This window comes from Mastigoproctus giganteus, chromosome 8, assembly GCF_048544385.1.
Source record: "Mastigoproctus giganteus isolate SK-2022 chromosome 8, ASM4854438v1, whole genome shotgun sequence".
NCBI lineage: Eukaryota > Metazoa > Arthropoda > Arachnida > Uropygi > Thelyphonidae > Mastigoproctus > Mastigoproctus giganteus.
The window spans coordinates 64,530,784-64,551,615 of record NC_143582.1 but is presented as its reverse complement, the minus strand read 5'-3'; the positions used below and the strand labels follow the sequence as shown (position 1 = coordinate 64,551,615).

At 37.7% G+C, this 20,832-nt stretch overlaps 1 protein-coding gene across 4 annotated transcripts in view; it reads left to right on the top strand.

Annotated features, from left to right (window-relative positions):
* The window catches only part of LOC150081578 (DNA polymerase beta-like), a 235,180-nt gene that overhangs the window by 142,778 nt on the left and 71,570 nt on the right, over window positions 1–20,832 (top strand). For all 4 annotated transcript variants that reach the window (XM_090379432.1, XM_090379433.1, XM_090379431.1 and 1 more), the window contains exon 8: window positions 10,976–11,048. In XM_090379432.1, coding sequence (XP_090235558.1) covers window positions 10,976–11,048 — 73 coding nt within the window. The remainder of the gene's footprint in view (window positions 1–10,975; window positions 11,049–20,832) is intronic.

Genomic DNA, 20,832 nt, shown 5'->3' with positions numbered 1-20,832 from the left:
TTCTATAAAATCTCGTGATCAGAAGAACGCAATCACAAAAAGGGTGATTACGTTCCAAACGGTAACAAAAATATGCCATTCTAGATTTCATGTATTTTCTGCTCTCTTTAAAAAATCATTAATCTGGGTTGCTTTTGCTTGATAGATTTTTGTAAATTTCATTGTATGGAACTAAGTATTTTTGAAGCTCCCTTTTGAACTTTGTGCTCTTTTCAGTCGAAGAATCTGCATTCAAAAAATAATATTCCAATTGCTCGGCTAACTTTCTGCCTTCCATTATACTCTTTAGTGTAAAATTTGGGACTTCAGAATTTTTATCTGCGCTATCATCCTCTGAATTTATTTCATTTGCCTCCAATACCATTTCACCAAATTCGCTTTGCCAGCCCATTTTTCTACCAGTAATTCTTGAACGTCTTCAGCAATCGTATTTTTTTTAGGTGCGTTGGTGGCTAAGGCCACGTTGCTCTGTGTATATTGTATATAAATTGCGTGTGTTCCGGGGTTGATTTTCTATTTTGCTGGATGAAAAACCCAAGTTTCCGCAAGAAGAAACTATGCTTGAGACCGAGTAAATCTGCCCCGTTCTGAAAAAGACCCATGAAAATTCCTCCGTCATCGACGGGATTCGAACTTAGATCATTTCCAACTGGTGTGAGGAGGATGTCAATTCTACCAACTGTGCTACCCACGAGGGCTTCAGTAGTCATATGAAAATCTTCCCCTCCTACTGACTTAGCAATTTCTACTATTGCACTAATTCCATTTTCTGCCGTTTCGATCATATTTCCTGAATGAACTGAATCTGGCCATACATTTTTCGAACACAAATTTAATGTTGACAATTTTACTTCTTTGAACGATAAAGCTATGATTCCTATACAGTACACAATTGAAAAATGTTTCCTTGCCTTCATCACTTCAATTTTTCATAAGCCAATTTGGAATAAATTTTTTTTCCAAAATCTATTATAAAGATTTTCTCATGTAATGAGTTTCAAAGGTAGATATGATGCCTTGATCTAGTGACTAAATTAAATAAGTTGTACTAGGTGGTAGGAACATTACTTCAACGTTTAGATGACTTAAATCTTTTGGATGGCCTGGTATGTTATCCAATAGTAATAAAATTTTGAAATCTAGATTTTTTTCCACAAGTTTAACAAGCACAAGTTCAATAGTACAGAATCTGACATTGGGGTTTCCCACTAATTTTTTTGCATAATGATTAGTGAGCCAAAAGCGGGGGGATTCACAAAAAAAATGGAAATGTTTAAAAATTACATCCAACATAATTGCAGAGTTTCCTTGCCTTCATCTCTGCACAAAAGCTTAAAAATGCAGTGTTATGTGAAGTTTGCCCCAATTCTCTAACTGTTTTGTATAAGTACTGTGTTGTGGAGGATGCCGCACTTTATCAATTGTGTTAGAGCGAAACCATGTTATTGAAGTACTGTGTTATAAGAGGGTTGCCTGTACTTATTTTGGAACCATGTTTTGGCTCGAAGATCAATAATTTCAAGTTGCAAGTTGGGGTTGTATTTTTCATGGAAATAAATGGGTTCTCAAACAAGCTGATGTCTTTTCATGGGATCTTATATCAGCAAATCGACTTTCGGACTCATTAAAAAGTAATTGTAATAATGAGAGGCAACGATTCTTTGGAAATGTGTTTCTCCTTTAGCTTGGTACAACATTGAAAGTGAACTAAATTGTCTTCCTCAGTTTGGGATTAAAATAATAACAACTTATTCTGAAACGATTCTGAAACAAATCAGACTAATTTTCCTTTCCCTTGTAGTTTTAAATTGAGCATTTAAATGATTAAAAATGTCTGTATGAATTTCAAGATGAAGCAGCCACTCCATATTTGATAGTTGTTTTATTGGTTTCTCTTTTTCTGTTATAAAAATATCAATTTCTCGACACAGTTTAAAGAACCGATGTAATTCTTTTCCACGACTAAGGCATTTCACTGCACAATATAAAATTACATCTTCGTATTCAGCTTCAATTTCTGAAAGAAACTGTAAAACATTCAGTGATTAAGGCCATGTTAAATGATTTTGTAATAACTGAGAGCAAAGTGGAAAAGAAATTGTTGAATTTAAACATAAGAAAGGCACCTGGGGTGGATGGGATCTATCCAGTTATATTAAAGGGGCCAGCAAACCCTTAGCCAAAATTATGAGGGCATCTTTGGACTCGGCGGGGGGGGGGGAGTCCCCACGTATTACAGATGTTCAAATGTATCTCCAATTCACAAAGGGTATCAAAGGGTGACACAAGTAAGTACAGACCTGTTAGTAAAGAAGCATTACAGGATCATTTAGACAAGACTGAAACAATAATTCAGACATAGCATGGGTTTGTCAAGGCGAAGTCTTGTCTGACAAATTTGAATGGATACTATGATGTGATCACAAAGGAACTGGATTCAAAAGGAATTTTGATATCTTATACTTGGATTTCAGGAAAGCTTTTGATACTGTTGCCCATGGAACACTACTACAAAAATTGGGGCAGTATGGCATTAAGGGAAAGTTGCTACAATGGATAAAAGGATGGTTGAGTGGGAGAAGACAGAGTGGTGGTGGTTAATGGGTACTGCTCTACGTTGACTAACGTTATTGGTGGTATCCCTAAGGGGTCGGTTTTGGCCCCATTGTTGTTTTGTATATTTATCAGTGATATTGATGAAGGTATATCAAGCTTAATGTCAAAGTTTGAAGATGATACAAAGGTTGGCAGGGTTGTTAATAACAGTAATGACAGTATGCTACTGCAACAGGATCTGGAAAAGTTGGGTAGATGGGCTGAGAAGTGACAACTGAAGTTTAACATTGACAAATGTAAAGCACTGCATATGGGTAGAAGTAACCTGAGAAATGTACCAACTATATGGTGTGTTACACTCAGGTTAGTGGAGAATGAAAGAGACCTTGGGGTAATTGTGCAGTCAGATATGAAGTTTTCTGAGCAGTGCAGACAGGTTGCCAGAGTAGGTCATGTAGTCTTGTCAATGTTATACAGAAATTTTGCGAGCAGGGATAAGGAGTGATTATCCCCTTGTATAAGGCAATGGTCGGGCCACACCTTGAGTACTGCGTACAGGTCTGGAAGCCTCATTTTAGGAAGGATGTAGAGTCACTAGAACGAGCACAAAGGGCAAGAAGACTGGTGAAGGGAACAAAGGAATGCACTTATGAAGAAAGGCTTAAGTTCTGCAAATTGCAGCTTCTGGAGACTAGACACCTGTGAGGTGATCTGATTGAGGTTTATAAGGCCTTGAATGGATTGATCAGGCTTAATGCTGATGGAATTTTTCCTCTTGCTCAGATTAAAAACCTGAGGAGGCATAGATTCAAACCGAGGAAAGACAGTTGTAGAATAGATGCGCAGAAGTTTGCCTTTAGCCAGCAGGTGGTTAATTGCTGGAACAAACTTCCGTCTGTCATTGTGGAAGTTGATAGCTTAAATAAATTCAAGGCAGAACTAGACAAACATTTGGAATGAATGGATCAGTAAAATGGGAAGGGTTTTTTTTTTTTTTTTTTGGCTGATGCTGTATAAACTTGCTTTCTTGCATTATGTGCCTCTACTAATGCATTTGGCTTCCTTTCTGCTCTTCTCATCTGTGTGCCCTGCCCTTCTCCGCTTTCCTCCCTTTTCTTTCTTAGATTCTGTCTTTTTTCCCAACCCTTTAGTTCATTGTCCCTTTTTTTGGATTTTTTTCTTGTTTCAAATGAGAATTTGTTTAAATAACAAAAAATAACTATTTAGTGAGTAGATGATAACCAGCTTAAAAGAGGAGCAGTTTCAAGTTAGTTATATTTCTTTGAGCCAGAAACCAAAATGTAATCAGGACAACAGAATGAGTCACTACTGTCAGAAATATTTTGCTTTCAGTTTTTCACCTAAAAAAAAAAATTTGTTCTCTGTGCAGTGAATTAGCACATTCAGGGTTACTTTCTTTAACTGGAAGGAGTTACTTTGGTGATTCTCTTGGATGCAAGATGTGCAGAGATGTCTATACAAATTTTGTGTCAATATATTCTTCCAGTTACTAAATAACACTTGATAATTTGAAAAATTTATCGTTTTGCACCACAATAAAGCACTTGCTGGTTGAACTTGATCTGAGTGATAGCTTTCGTCACCGATAGCCATACGCCTCCGTAGCCAGGTGGGAAGGAGCAGCAGTGCGTAGCACACGCTTCTTGATTAGACCGGGGTTCGAGCCCGTCACCACCAAATACGGAGGATGCGGAAAGGTCAGGGAATGACCACCGCATATTCCCGGAGCAATATGGCCTTAGTTGCTAATGCTCCTAAAAAAACCAAAATAACAAAAAAAAAAAAATAACCGATAGCCATACTATTTCCTCTTGATTTAGGGGTGTGTGTGTGTGTGTGTGTGTGTGTGTGTGTGTGTGTGTGTGTGTGTGTGTGTGTGTGTGTGTGCGTGTGTGTGCGTGCGTGTGTGCGTGCGTGCGCGGAAACTACAGTGAAATAGCCCACACTAAGCTGCAGACAGTAATTTTGCTGAAATATAGATTTAAAAAAAATAATAGTGCCAAGAAATAAAAATTACAAAGATATATAGCAATGGGACAGAGGTGTAGTGACAATGAAATTTAGGAAACCAAAAGAATAAGCAAAAACTGAGAATGATTTAGAATAAAATAATAAAGTTGTTGATATAATAGTAATAAAGAATGATTTAGAATAAAATAATAAAAATGTTAATATAATAGTAGAGGGTTCCCTGTTATCCGAATATTCATTATCCGAGTCCTTGCAGTTATAAGGATTTGAAAATTAAAGAATTACACCTTTTTCCCTTGAAAAAATTGACCACGTATTTGAATACTTTTTTTTTGTGAGAATGACCTTCTTTTATAACCTAATAAAATAATTTTCCTATTTTTCAGTTCCTTAATCCATTTTTCACTATGTAAAAGTACATCCATTACTATATAATATTGGTGTAGATACACCATATCTACTCATCCTTCACAACGAGCTGCCCATGTATTGCACTACCTCGAATAAATAATGCATCACTTGCAATACCAGGGTACCACCCACCCACCGATGAAAAGCCAACTAGCTTTGAAACGGTGCTGTCCGGGCGGTGGCACCCACCAAGAATAAGCAACGATAGTCTTCTCTATTAGTAAAGTTTTACTTATTCGAGGTAGAATACATGGGCAACTCGTGGAGGATGAACACAATATGAGATACAGATGAAATGATGCTTTTCACACTACTATCAGTTTTTCTTTAAGAGTTGTCTATGGTGTATCTACACCGATATTATATAGATATAGAATTTTAAACTCTTAAAATATTATGCCTTGTTGCAAATAGTTTTATTTAAATAATAAACTGCGAAAATTGGTCCCTGTTTTAAGTGGAATATTCCGGAACAGGTTATAATCGGATAATGAGGATACCCTGTAATAAAGAATGAAAAAATAAAATAATAAAGATTCAGTTATTCTAAATCATTATTTAGAATAACTGAAGAGACTAGCTTAGTATAAAATATAGTGAGAAATATCACAAATTTCAGTGGAAAACTACACTGAAAATGCTGTGTGAAACCTAATAAGCAGAAACAGAAATGGCAAAGAAATTAAGTTACAATTTTTGCCAGGTACAGAGATGTCTGGCCCCACATTCATTCATTTAATCAAGCTAAACCAAATGGCCCCCTGAGCCGTAGCTCATCTGCCACTTACAATCATAACTGTTTTATTTGTTAATAACCTTGGTCAATCAATCTTTAACAAAACAACAAACAATTACAAAAGTCTAACTTGACTAATGACATAAAACAAAAGACAGCACAACCTTTAGCCTCGCGGCGGAGTCGGCATCTCCGCCCCCACCACGAGTTTCCGTCCCCACCACGAGGAGGTAGGTTGCCCTATCTAGTGAAACATAGTTGCCCTATCTAGTGAAACTAAATAATAATAACAATTGATCTTTCAAAATTTCATAATAACAAATTGATCGTACAATACTGAACATACTCACACCGGTCCAGTCTCTGCGAACCCCAACACAGACGTTACTGTGACCAACGACCCCCAGCCACCACCGGGAGAAGTCTTCCTACAATTACTAAAAGAGGGCTACCTCCACATGATACCAACTAATCTTGTTCAGTTCTTCTCTTTAAAGTATCAACCGCCTTTAAATATTCTGGACAAGTTCGATCATTAGCACCATGTGCAGAAGGCACCTTCCTCCTCCAGCAATTTATACATTTTGGAGCATCCGCTCTTTGTGTACAATACTTAAAGGTATGACCACTCCCGGCACACTGACTGCAGAACTCGCCCGCATCACAGTACCGGGCCACATGGCCATACGCCATACATTTATAACATTGCGTCGGTGTCCACAACTCCCGAACACGGTGTGAGCTCCAATTCAAAAACACTCTTGAATATTTTAACAAGTATCTCCTTACACGTGGGGAAACCTCCACCACTACATTGTACCCTGGAGAGTTCCTTGCCTTATTTTTTGCGAGTATTTTTATCTCGGAAAGAATTTGGTCTTTATTGACGAATCCGTCAACCAAATTCCTTTCCCACAATTCATTTTTTAGGGACTCTCGATCTACATCTGAATCAACATCAAAAATTACTAATCTTGGCAACCGACGAAGGGGCCTTTCAACCTCCATCCCAAGCTTTTGTACCTCCGTACACTCTTCAATTTTCTTGACATCAACTTCAGAAGCAGTTTCGATCATTACCCTTTTATTTCTTATAGGTCGAACCGATACTATCTTGACATCAGTTAAGACAGGGGCAACTCGTCCCATCAATTCACTCTTAACTTGGTCACTAGTACTATATTTGTCCGCCTTTGCCTTCACTATAATCATTTTGTTCTTGGACTTTACCTCACTGGAACTGACAGCCTCTGCATATGATCTTTGACCACTTCTTTTTCTTTCTGTTCCATCAAAGTGCTCAACTTAGTCTCAAGGAGCACATTTCGAACAGTCAAAGACTGCACCAACTCAGCCATCTTGTCCCAGTATCCCATTACAATATCCAGATTGTGTGCACTTGGCTTATTTAAAGCCGATACAAAAAGCCTTAATTTACTTCTATAGAAATCCAAATTCTCCAAAGTGGTAGGTTCTAAGATACACCGTGCATATTCCAAGGACTTCTCCTGTGAATCTAAAGGTGTCTTCTCTCTTGAACTCTTCCCATCTGGAATTCTTTTCTTTACAGGTGGTCTTCTCGAGACCTCTCCTGATTCTTCTTCAACTGAAGACTCCGAGTTCTCCTCCGAAGATTCTTTTGATTCTGACTCTTCCACTGGAGGGACTGGAATCTTTTTCCTAGTTCTTGGCATTATACTCTACAACTTTCTTAACCACGCACAAAATTTTGATTACACGAAATTACAAAAAGAACCAGTCCTAAACAAGCTCTATCTGCCAGCTGAGGGAACAATCACCTCAGCTGCCCAGCCCAGACCACTTGGAGGAAGAGCCTCTTCAAACAATTTGTTCTTCAGGGATCCAAACAAACAGCTGCACTATCACAAGACCAAGCAAGTCGCAATGATAAAGTTTTGACCAACTAATCAACAAATCATTTGGCACCTGGGGCTGTCTGGACCCACAGAACCATCTGAGCAAGCTAAGACCTAAACTGCAAAATAACCACATATAATATAAACAGAAAAAAGAAGAAAATGTAGAAATGTTAGCCATGAATCCCATACTCTTCAAATTGCTGCTAAGATTTTTTTTAGTTAGTCAAATAAGTGCTGAAACTACTTATTTGTATATCTGCAGCAGTTATGCCACCAAAAAAGGAAAGAAGCTATAATGCTAACTAAATGAAGAACTGTAAAGCATTTAAGGGCAAAGACCTCATGCTACAAGGTAGAATGACTAATATGTAGGTTAGTGCAAATGCATCATTTTAACATAGCTATCTACCAAAGTAGTTAAAATTAATTAATTAAATTGGCATCGTTTTGGTTATATCTCAATTTGTGACTGCCTTCACAATGAGTTGCCATGGTATTGTACTACCTTGAATAAATAACACTTCACCAGTGGAGAAGACTATTGTTATTTATTCTCAGTGGATACCACCACCACCCAGACGGCAATGTTTCAAAGCTTGTTGGCTTCTCTTCTGTGGGTGGGCAGGTACCCTGGTGTTGCAACACCAGGGTACATTAATTTAATTAATTTTAATTAATTAATTAATTGATTGATTATTTTAATTAATTAATTTAACTACTTTGTAGATAGCAGTGTTAAAATGATCATTTCAGTAACCTACATACTAAATGAAGAACTCATTGTAATATAAACATAAAAAGGCAGAAACTGTAGATGAAATCAAGCATATAACAAGTGGAGGAGAAATTGTTGAAGATAAACATAAAAAAGGCACCCGCGGTGGACAGGATCTATCCAGTTATATTAGAGGAGGCAGCAAAGGAAGTAAGCGAACCCTTAGCCCTAATTATGAGAGCTTCTTTGGACTCAGGGGAGGAACCCATGGACTGGAGATGTGCAAATGTGACCCCAATTCACAGAGGAGGAGGATCAAAGGGCAACACAAGTAATTATAGACCTGTTAGTTTAACTTCTGTTCCAGGAAAATTATGGAGGCACTGGTTAAAGAGGCGCTGCAGGATCATCTAGACAAGACTTCAGTGATAGCTCGGACACAGTATGGTTTTTTTAAGGAAAAGTCTTTCTTGACCAATTTGATTGGATACTATGATGTGGCCACAAAGGAACTGGATGCAGGGAATAACTTTGATGTCATATATTTGGATCTTAGAAAGGCTTTAGATACTGTTGCATATGAAAGACTGCTCCACAAATTGGAGCAGTGTGGCATTGGAGGCAAATTGCTTCTATGGATAAAGGGATGGTTGAGCGGGAGAACACAGAGAGTGGTAATCAATGGACACTGCTCATCGTGGACTAATGTTATTAGTGGAGTCCTTCAGGGTTCAGTATTGGGTCCATTGTTGTTTTCTGTATTTATAAATGATATTGATGATGGTGTTGATGATATTGATGTCCAAGTTTGCAGACGATACAAAGGTTGGCAGAGTTGTTAAGGACACTAATGACAGTACGCTGCTGCAACAGGATCTAGAAAAGTTGAGCAGATGTGCTGAGAGGTGGCAAATGAAGTTTAACATTGACAAATGTAAAGTACTACATATGGGAAGCAGTAATCCCAGAGTAACATATCAACTCTTTGGTACTACACTGACAGTGGTAGAGAATCAAAAGGACCTGGGGGTAATTGTGCAGGCAGATATGAAGTTTTCTGAGCAGTGCAGACGGCCTGCAAGAGTAGCTCATAGTGTCTTGTCAATGATATACAGGAATTTTTCTAGCAGGGATAAGGAGGTGATTATCCCCTTATATAAGGCAATGGTCAGGCCCCACCTTGAGTACTGTATACAGGTCTGGAGGCTTTATTTTAAGAAGGATGTAGAGCTGTTTCTCTTATGAAGAAAGGCTTAAGTTTTGCAAATTACAGTGTCTGAAGACTAGGCACTGGCGAGGTGATCTGATTGAGGTGTATAAAGCGTTGAATGGTTTGAGCATGCTCAATGCTGATGGAATTCTTCCTCTTGCTCAAAATAATCATTTTAGTGGGCATAAATTCAAATTGAGAAAAGACAGATGTAGATTAGATGTGTGGAAGTTTGCCTTTAGCCAGCGGGTAGTTGGTTGGTGGAACAGACTTCAATTCTTTGTTGTGGAAATTGATAGCCTAAATAAATTTAAGGCTGAGCTGGACAGGTACTTAGAACGAGCGGAGGGGTGAAATGGGAGCGTGTTTTTTTTGTTTTTTTTTTCTTGGCTGATGCTGCATAAGCTTGCTTTCTTCCATCATATGCATCTACTAATGCTAATGCTAAATTACACAGTCACTAAACCTCTGTTCTTTTACCATACATCTTTAAAGTTTTTATTTCTTTGGTACTATTGTTTCTTAAAATATATATTATATATGCGTTTTCTGTAATTCTGCTTCATAATAAAGTTTGAACTTATTACATTACTAAGAAAAATGAAGAAATATACATAAAATTATCAAACAATTTCTAAATTAACCAGAACACTTTTTCTCACATGAATGTGCTGCTGAAGCTACTGTAAGTATTTTCGTTGAGCTAGGAAACCACTGTTACCTGTGCACAAACAAAAACCTAAAAAATAATTAAAGGAATTAATTAAAAACTGAAATTAATGAAATAAAAATTAAAAGAATAGAAAAGTTAGAATATCCACTCTCACCACAGGAAGCACCCTGGGGGACTCTTCAACAGTTACAGTGCAATTGCCGCCTGTAATCCAAGCAGAAGATGGAAGATAAAGAATGCAGAACATCACTGAAGAATGCAGATATCCAAAATTAAATGAACTAAAAACGAAGGAAGGATAAGGTGACAATAGGTATGATTTCCTAAGGAAGCACCCACACGTGTAAAATCTCCAAAATTAACTGCTGAAGAACAGCGACACATATACTGATGCCCCTATGGACATATGACAGAAGAGACTAAAGACTATAAAATTAAATATGGTGAGCCCTCTATAGTTTAACATAAGAAAATAATTTTACTAAAAGATTTCACAAAAGATTGTGAAAGTGAAAGATGTATTTTTAGATTTTTGTTTGTGCATACGCAGCTGTCTGGTTTCCAAGCAAACAGAAATACTTGCTCTAATTTCAGCAAGACATTCATAGGGAAAGAAAGCATTGAAGTTAATCTAAAAGTTACTCTCTCTGGTTACTATCATATGTGTTTTTTTAAAATAAATGAAGTAGTTTTTTAATATTTATAAAATTCGCAGTCACTGCTCTTATAGTTAATGTGTGTTAAAATAAAGAGAAAGATTGTAACAAACTATTCTTTTTCTTAACTGCTTCTTGTGTTTCAGGAAATAATAGAGAAAGAATGCAAGAAACTAGATAAGAAGTATGTTATAACTGTATGTGGTAGTTACAGAAGAGGTAAGCTTCATTTAAATGTATTTTGAATTAGGATGGGTGAAAAAGTTATACTTCTTAGGCAGGTTACAGTAACTTGAATAATTAATTTTCAGTTTTAGGATTACATGATTACACTCATAATTTGTAAACATATTTTAACAGATAAGTGAATGTCATGTTGTCCTTTCTTTTGGGAACAGTTTGTGTGGCTGACTATTTAATGACAGTCTGTTTTCACCACAATTAAGATGAAATGCATAATGGTTAACCATTGGAGGTTACTCTCTTTTTATGCATTGTGCTCATTTTAGAATGCCTTGTAAAAAAAAAAAAAAAAAAAAAAACATTTGTAGCAAAATATGCTGCTATGTGTGTACTTTTAGAATGTGAATATATGCACCAGCACAGAAAGGATTACAAGCCTTTTTTTTTGCTGCAGTCCTAAAATAGGATGGTCCTCCTATTGTTTGAATTAGGTCACAGGTCCTTGCTGATAAAGTTTTAGTAATTTTTAAATAAATAAATATATTTATTTATTGATTTTAATTTTTTAAAATCAAAATTGATGCCAAAAAAACATGCACTGCATAGGTAGAGAAAAATAATAGATATAATTCAAAAATCCCACACAATGTATGAGATATTTGAATTACAGTGATTTCACACACAGTGGTTTTCAATATCATTGCTGAAAAGAGCTTACAGTTAATAAGGTTGTAAAATTTTTGAATTTTTATAAGAGATGATAACTAGGTTAAGGCGCCTCCGTAGCCAGGTGGGAAGGAGCAGCAGTGCGTAGCACACGCTTCTTGATTAGACCGGGGTTCGAGCCCGTCACCACCAAATACGGAGGATGCGGAAAGGTCAAGGAATGACCACCGCATATCCCGGAGCAATATGGCCTTAGTTGCTAATGCTCCTAAAAACCAAATAACAAACAACATAACTAGGTTAAAGAAATAATTTTACTTAAAATTTTTACTTTAACTGAATCTTTATTTACTAAAATGTCTGCATAAGTTTTATCTAGCTTCTTGTTGGTATGTTGTTTTGCCTTGTTAACTGGTCTCCAAACCTCCAGGGTGGGAGTCTTTTCCCACCTTGATTCTCTTTCTTTTAATGTTGACTTCTGGACTTCTTTGGATGGCATTTATCCTGAGCTGTTGGAAGAAATTGTGGCTTTCATAGCAATTAAATTAAAGCCACTATGCTTCAAATATCTGAACAAATAATATCTGTGTTTCAAAAATTTTTTTTTGAAACGTACCGATATTTTGCCAACTTTTCTGATTTTCTTGGAAAATTTGTAAAAATAATGCAGCTTCTATCGTTTTACAAAAGGTTTATTTTTCTTTTGAATTTCATTCAAATTTGCAATGTTTTTTCAAATACAGATCCATAAGTATATTGATATGGACTTCAGAGTTGCTATTAGGTGGCCCTGTCATCTTTTGAATAAAATGTAGTGGGTATTACCAAGCACGTGATATAGTACACAGTGTTTAGAGGGTCAGGTGCCATCAGTCATTTCCCACATCTGCACCATAAGTACTCTTATGAAGAAATACGGTCACACTGCAAAAGCCAGAAAAGGGTTGTATATGAAAACTTTTGTGTTGGGTTCTGTTGTTATGTTCTGGCTTTTAGCTCCAGGGCCCATGGTGGAACCCTACATTGCCCGCACACACCACTAGGAGGTAGGCCAGGCTGCCCATTATTCTCTGGCTGGTCTCTGCCAGGGTTGCCTGAGCTTCCTGGACAGAGACTAAGTTAAAAAAAATAATAAATAATAATAATAAAAAAAAGAGGTAGAATATGGGGGAGTACAGAGTGTAACACAAGAAAGAGGGGTAAAAGTAAGAGCGAGGGGGATGTAGATGATTGCATCCCCCTAGTTAAAGGTGAAAAATAAGCTTCACCAGGGGAAGGGGAAGAAAAGGCACACAGAGGGGAATGCTGGGTTGATTGGCGTTGGTGTGAGTTTAAGCCACAGATCCTACCCAGTCCAAAGACTGGGTTAGCAACATTCCACCCTGGGAAACAGGGTCAGCGGAGGTTTATGGTTGTCAGTTCCTAGAGTAAAAAAACAGGTCCACAGATAGTCATTCCACTAGGTGCCACATCTGAGTGTGTGGTCAGTCCAGTAGGTGTCAAGTCCAGAGAGAGAGTCGATACAGTGAGTGCCAGGTCCAACAATGAGGATAGTTCAGTAGGTGTACATTCAGATGAGGCAGATCAAGGAACTTTTCAGTAAGCTTATTCATCACCGTTGTTTTGGTTTGGTGGGCGAGGGAGCAGGGTTTTTTTCTCCATTCAAATAAACTCCACACAAAATGGGAGAAGCCTTTGTAGCAATGTGCATCATTGATGTAGACATACTCGTGTCCTCGAGGGATATCTTGAATTTCTGTAAAAAGGATGTATCGGAGATCCTTATAGCTGGAGAAATCATAAACGATGTGATTCCAGTCTTCAGGCTGGCCACGGTGACAGAGTGGATCCTGAATGATTCCCATTGATTCTAATTAATCCTTGAAGGAGCCATGACCAGTTATCAAGAATGTAGTGTGGAGGCCAGAAGAGAACCAGGACAGAGACTTGGGGAATACTTGGCTGATGTTTGGAATAAGCTTTTTTGTTATTTGGCCTTTCATAGTTTGAGCCATCAGTTCTGCCAGGTCTGTTGGAGGTTCAGCGAAAGGTGCTTTGATATCATTGGCAGGGTTGCAGATGTAGGGTGGGTAATAATGCTCAGCATGACCTTGAAGGGCCAGGGTACTCACCGTTGCAGAAAGCACATGTGGTTATTAGCATGATAGATCTCTGTATTGATGCTAACTTTATCTGGATACTGATTATTTTTGCGCCAGTGTACTGGATCCCAGCTGCATAAGTCACCACTGGAATGAAGACACCCTTGTATAAGAGGGTGAGAGAGAGAGAGAGCGGTTGTTCAGTTCCCAGTCCCTCTTGCTAACACGAACAACCAGAGCTGTATATTTCCTGACTTTGTTGTGCAGATAGTTGAGATGTGGTCAGAAGGACAGTTTCGAGTCTAGAATGACTCCAAGATACTTTCACTTGGTAACCAGCTTTATGGTAGAACCGGTGAGTGTAATCTGTGGTGGTCTGGTTGGCTGTAAGTGACCTTTAAGTAGGATGGAGTGAGTTTTGTCTGCAGATATTCGGAGTTGGTAGTGTTTGGCTCAGTTTTGAAGGATATGTATGACTCAATTTCAGGCAGCCTCGAGAGATGATCTGGAGTCGGCTGCAATGGTGAAGATGAGATCGTCGGCAAAAGCCTGGGTGGAAACTGGGCCCAGGTCCGTGTCAAGGAGCCCGTCAAAAACAACATTCCATAAGAAGGGTCTCAGGACAGAGCCCTGAGGGCAGCCTCTATAGAGCAACGAGAGGTTTTACAGTATGTAGTAGAGATGATGGTTTCCCTGCTGGAGAGATAATCCTGAAGGCATAAAGGTCATTTATAAAGGTTGAGTGGGATTTGTGCTTGACATAGACCGTTTAAGACACTTTGCCACCAGAGCCTGTTAAATGCCCCCACGAAATCAACAGCAATTACCAGGAAGTATTTGGTTGGAGCTATGAGGTGTTGCAGAGTGTCCACAGTTGAATGGCCAGTTCGGAAGCCATATTGTTGGCTGTAATATAGGTCTGCATTGCTGTAATTTTTTGTCCAGTCTTAGATGGAGAAGTCGCTTGAATATCTTGCTGAGGATAGGCAATAAAGTAATTGGCCTGTAGGATCCAGGGAGTTGTGGCAGTTTGGTTGGATTCTCTAATATTAGTCGTGTTTTTGCTAATTTCCAGTCAGTTAGAAGTTTGCCAGCAGCGAGACAGTGGTTGAATAGATTGAGGAAGAGCTGGGCAACCTGTTTTATTATTTCAGACTCAAGGTGATCTGGCCCAGTGCATTTCCTGTCTTTGGTTCATTTGAGAGCTGATTGTAATTCTTCTATGGTAAAAGGTTCTTCAGTACTGTTGGAGTGGTATGTATCATTTTCTTCAATCATCTGCATTTGTTGCTCCATTTGCAGATCTTCTGCTGGTAGAAAAAGTGTGTCTAGGATATTATTTATTGACTGGTGCCACGAGGTGGACATAACTCTGGGAGGGGGTAACATTAGATGTAATGACTTCACCCCTGGGGAGTTTTTTAGTGGCGATATGATATAACCCCCCCCCACAGAGTTCAGAATTGCCAATTGTGGAAATTAGGTGCTCTCATGAAGTTTTCCTTCTTTATCTGATGAGTGCAATGTAGACATTCTTGCTTCACGTAAGGCTTCGACCTTGTGTATTGGCCAAGTGGACTGGGCACGTTGAAACGCCCTCCTCTTTACTTGAACTTGGCATTGCTGCTGTTGAAGTTCAGGGCACCACCATGGAACATCGCTGGGCTAGGATTCTTTTTCTTCATCGATTGGTCACATGCATTTGTGATTATCTGGGTTAGTTTTCTCTGATGTGTGTCAACATAAATGTTCTGGAAGTCTGTTGTTTCCAGATCCTGGAGTGATGCTTGCATGGAGGTTTGTTTGCCTGCTTGCTTACTTTAGGAGTTTTATGGCACATCAGCTTGTAGGGAGGTGGAAAATTGGTTGCAGTTTTTCTGTTCAATGGCATAATGGTTGGTGTCCCATCTGGTGATAGATATGGTATCAATGGAGCAGGCAAGATCGAGGGTAATAGTCCGGAGGTGGTCTATGCGTTGTTAACTCACCATCCAGATATTTTGCTGGAGCTGTACCACATTACGATAATGATATCTATCGTTGACTCCCACAGAGTATTACAGAAGGTAGGAAGGTTATGGGACTGATTTAATACATTGAAAGGTGAATTAGAAAGAAAGTTCTTCCAAGCGCTGACCATTGTGAAAGCCCGAACGAGTTTCTCTCCTGTTAAACCACGCTGGGGAATGACAATTCACGTCTGCTCCCAAAATGATCTTGGAATTGGGAAGGGTAGTTAGGGCTAGTTGTAGGTTCTAATGGCTGGCATAATATCCTCCTGTGGGTGACAGGATATGGAAATAATGTGACATTCTCCAAGAGGGCCGGTGATGTGGGCACACAACGCCCCAGGCAGAGAAGAGGGAGGTGATCTTTGTGACTTATATCCGGATTGCAGATGGCAATGGCTGCCCATGGAATATCATCATCTGCTTGGATAATTTAGTATTTTAGAGGGTAGCCCCAACAAGTTTTCAGCGTGTGCAGGGCTCCTGTAGGAGGATTACATCTATATTCTCTTCATTAGCTTTTAGTCTTATCTGATCTACAATTGCTTGGGCACATTGAGCATTGTTCTGAAGGAATTTCAACGAATTGGTATTATATGCTTTTTTCCGCAACTCCATAATTGGTTCTTCATTGCTTGAACCTCCTGGCCCTGATATAGATTGGGCAATTACTATTTCTTATTGAGTTGTTAGCTTCCATCTTGGTGCTCTTGCAGTTAGCACAGACTGGATTAGATTCTTTGTTGGGACATGAGTTGAAGCTATGTCCCTTTTGGGCACATAGCCACAGATTATCTCTGCCTGGGAGCAGGTGTGGGTTGTGTGCCCAAATCTGCAACATCTGAAACGTTTTGGTACAGGTACATGCTCTCTAAAGCGGTGGCTCCCCCATCCAATGAAGATGTGATTCTGTGGTCTTAAGGCAAAGCCAGCTTGGGGTGACAGTTCGACCACCCAGTTGCATAGAGGTGTAGATTTTGTGTTAGTGCGATACTTGGGCTTGACATCTCATTGGGATCGAAGCAGTCAGAGATGTCTTGAAGGTTCATTTGTGTAATCTCCTTGGCAATCTGTTCTGGAGTGATTTCTCTATTCACATCGAAGATGATAATGGAAGGACCCTTTTCCTTTGAGATTTCAGCCTTCAGGCCCAATATAGCAATTTGTGTTTGTCATGATGGTTTGTGTATCTTGTTTCGAGGCTGTTTCAGTAATGATCCCTACATTACAGGTTTTCCTGATTGATTTTATTTTAGTTGTTTTTAATTCTTTTGATAGGTTGGAGACTACTATTGTTTTTGCTGCCTCACAGGTTGGATTCAGACAGTTTCAATAGAACCAAATGAGGCTCTTTTAGTAAGGTTCTTTTCTTCTGCTTCTGTGTCTTATTTGACACTATCTTCGGTTGGAGGGTTCCCCAGGTCATCAACGTAAGAGCAGGGGCCCCTGTAGCATTTGATTTCCACACCCTTCAGTAATGGTCTCCAGCTTGGCCTTAGTTCTTTTCATGCTTGTTGTGTAAGTCCAGGAGGATATGCTCCATGCAAAGCCAGACCTTAATAATTTTGCTGCGCACAGCAGAGGAAATCCTATTTGACTGTTTATTTAGAAGTTACATGAAAATTTTCATGTAACTTCTAAATAAAATGTGGAAAACAGAACTATTTGGAGTCCCATTCTGTTTTTGTCATGACAAAGGGACACCTCAGTCAAAAACAGAACCTCAAGTCATCTTACTATATGTGGTGAATGTTTTAATATGTCTGGAAGGAAGATATTTATCACTCTGCACACCTGCATAAGTAATAAACAGTATATCAGTTCAATGCATGGTATAGATATGGTATTCATCATATACACCTAATTCTGTTTTTGCACAAACTTTTTTTACACGAATTTGATTTAACACAAATTCAAAATAAATATTTCATTCTCTTTTTACGCGAGTCATTTTGATTTAACACGATTTCTATGAATTTTTCTTTTTTTTGCCTAAATTCTAAGAAAAATTTTTTTTTTTTTTTTTTGTGACATATTAGTATCATTTCTATATTACACACACCAATAGATTGGATAACAGCTAGTGTGTGCGTTTTGAAACGCATGCTTTTGTTTACCAATGTGTAAGTCTAGGTATCTATGAATCATCAATGTTTTTATTAAATTTGGTGCACATCTATGGTATTCATGCATTGTATCTTCAGAGAACATTTAGTAGTAAGCTCTATTTCAAAGTGAAAGAATCATTAGTGAAATTTGTGCACATATAAATTTATTAATTTTGCCAATAGTCAATAAATTATAAGTTTACAAATTTTTCATACCTTTTTTTATTAATTATAACAGATATTTTTCGGTAGCCCTTATATAATGTCAAATAATTCACCTATTACCAAAATGAAAAGGAAAGCGATTTCTTTGGAACTTAAAATTCAAATTTTAGATCGTCTTGCAACTGCACAAGGGGCTACGTCTGCAGGAAAGCATTTTGGTGTACATGAAGCTACCGTAAGAACTATTAAGAAAAATGAAGCTGCAATTAGGAAGTCGGTATGTTCTGGAACAAAAGTAAGTGTTAATTCATCATCATATACAAGAGATATTGTCAAGGAAAAAAATGGAAAAGGCTCTGGTAATATGGATAGAAGATCAGCCACAAAAAAGAGTACCAGTAGATGGAAATGCCATCAAGCAAACAGCACTAAGAATTTACAGACAGATTAAAGAAAAGGAGCTAAGCACTTCATCTCAGTTAAACAAAAAGTATGAATTTTCTGCGAGTACAGGTTGGATGACAGGGTTTCTTAAAAGAAATGCTCTTTATAATATAAAAATTAAAGGTGAAACTGCATCTGCAGGTGAATCGGCTACTAAAGTATTCCCGCAAAAAATTATTGAAGATGGAGGATACACTCCTGATCAAATGTGGAATGCAGATGAAACTGGTTTCTTCTGGAAATGAATGCCGAACAGAACGTATGTAGCCAAATCGCAGAAACTGCTGGTGGTTTTAAGGTAGCTAAGGATCGTGTGACCTTATTATTTTCCTCCAACGCTTCAGGAGATCGTATGTTGAAACCACTGCTGGTAAATCAAGCCCTAAACCCACGTTCAATGAAAGGTGTAGATATCAATAAACTGCCTGTTCACTGGATGGCAAACAAGAAGGCCTGGGTTGACCACTTCTATCTTTACAGAATGGTTCAACAAATGTTTCGTCCCAGAAGTCAGACGTTATATGAATTTGAAAGCTCTCGAATTTAAAGTTCTTTTGATTCTTGACAATGCACCCGGCCATCCTGTCTTGGAACACCCAAAAGTACAAATTTTATTTCTGCCACCTAATACTACATCTTTGATACAACCGCTAGACCAAGGTATAATTGCAACAGTAAAACGAACATTCCAACACGTTTTGGACAAACAATGATGAAACACTAAAAGTCATTGATGTGTGGAAGAAATTCTCAGTTATGGATTGTATCAATCAAGTTTGATTAGTGTGTTAACTGAATTAAAACCAGCAACTTTAAATGCGTGTTGGAAAGCGGTTTGGCCACAATATGTAAAAAGCAAAGATCCCTTCATCCCTAATACGATCGAATTTCCCAACATCATCACAATGGCACACAAAATTGGTGGAGAAAGATTCGACGATCTATCGTTTGAAGATATTGATGAATTGTTAACCGACAAAGCCCTAAGCGAAGATGAAATATTAGAGGTTGTCCTTGGGACTCCTTATCCCGCAGAACTTAGTGATAATGAAGAAAATGATCCTGTTCTAAATGCAGATTTAATAAAAGAAGGTCTAGAACTGGCCAGAAAATTAGGTTAATCATTTTGTCAAACATGACCCTAATGAGGAATGCGCTTGGAAGTTTCAACGTGAACTGAAGTTGTTGACAGCCTCTTACAGAGAATTATATAACAGCCTAACCAAAACACGAACACAACGATTAATAACTGAATTTGTTCGTAAAACCGGTGAAACATCAGCATCAGAGGAGACTCGTGCTGATTTTGCTCAAGAGATCACAGAAAGAATTTCATTAATAGAGGAAGAAGACGATGTCCACAACATTTCTAGTGATAGCAGTGATATTCCAGTCGTACACAAACGTATACGCCGTTTATTATCAGAAAGTGCAAATGAATAAAATCTTCTTATGTGTAAAACAGATCTTTTTTGTTCATGAAGAATTTTTTTCATTTTATATGCATACAAATTTACTTTAATACATTTTCATTACATATTATTACATGTGTATTTTGTTGAAATAAAATAATAAGCTTAAAACAAATATTTTTATGTGTTTTTTAGATCCGGAACCAATCTTCTTTTCTTCCATAAATACAATGTATTTCTTTACACGTATTTTTCAGGAATGTATCTATTGTGTAAAAACAGAATTAGGTGTATTTGTTTTTTATTACATTAATTAATGTGAAGAAATTAAATATCATTATGAGTTGAAGTTGTAATTAAAATTGTAGGAGCATAAGACGGAGAGTGGGATGGTCAGTATGGAAAATCACAGGATGGGCTGCCTACAAAGTGCAAAAAACATATGGGAAAAACAAAAATGGTAGTGAAAGAGTAACTTTCTATTATCACAATAAAGAAAATAAAAATTGATACATTATAGCAATTATCTTCCCTGATAGATAAATAATACCAGTCACTATATTGTATCAACTTGTCTTTGATATTCTTTAGTTTTGAGAATGTAGTATAAGAAGAGTTTTTTTTTTTTTTTTAAGTTGATAGGAAATGTTTGGTGCATATTCGTTTCCTACATGGCTTTTTTTTTCTTTTTTTTTTTATATGCAGTAATATCCTCCACATATATTTATTTATATATTACTTAATTTGATTTTATCAAATTCTAAATGTAAATTTCACTTCAGTTTCAACTTCCTTAAGCCTAAGTTAGACAGCCAAAAAGTGTAATCTCCTCTGATTTTCAGTGCTGTTTTTGTTCTGCCATATAAACTGTGCTTAAAGCTAGTTGGAAATACAGATAAGAGATATCAACACAT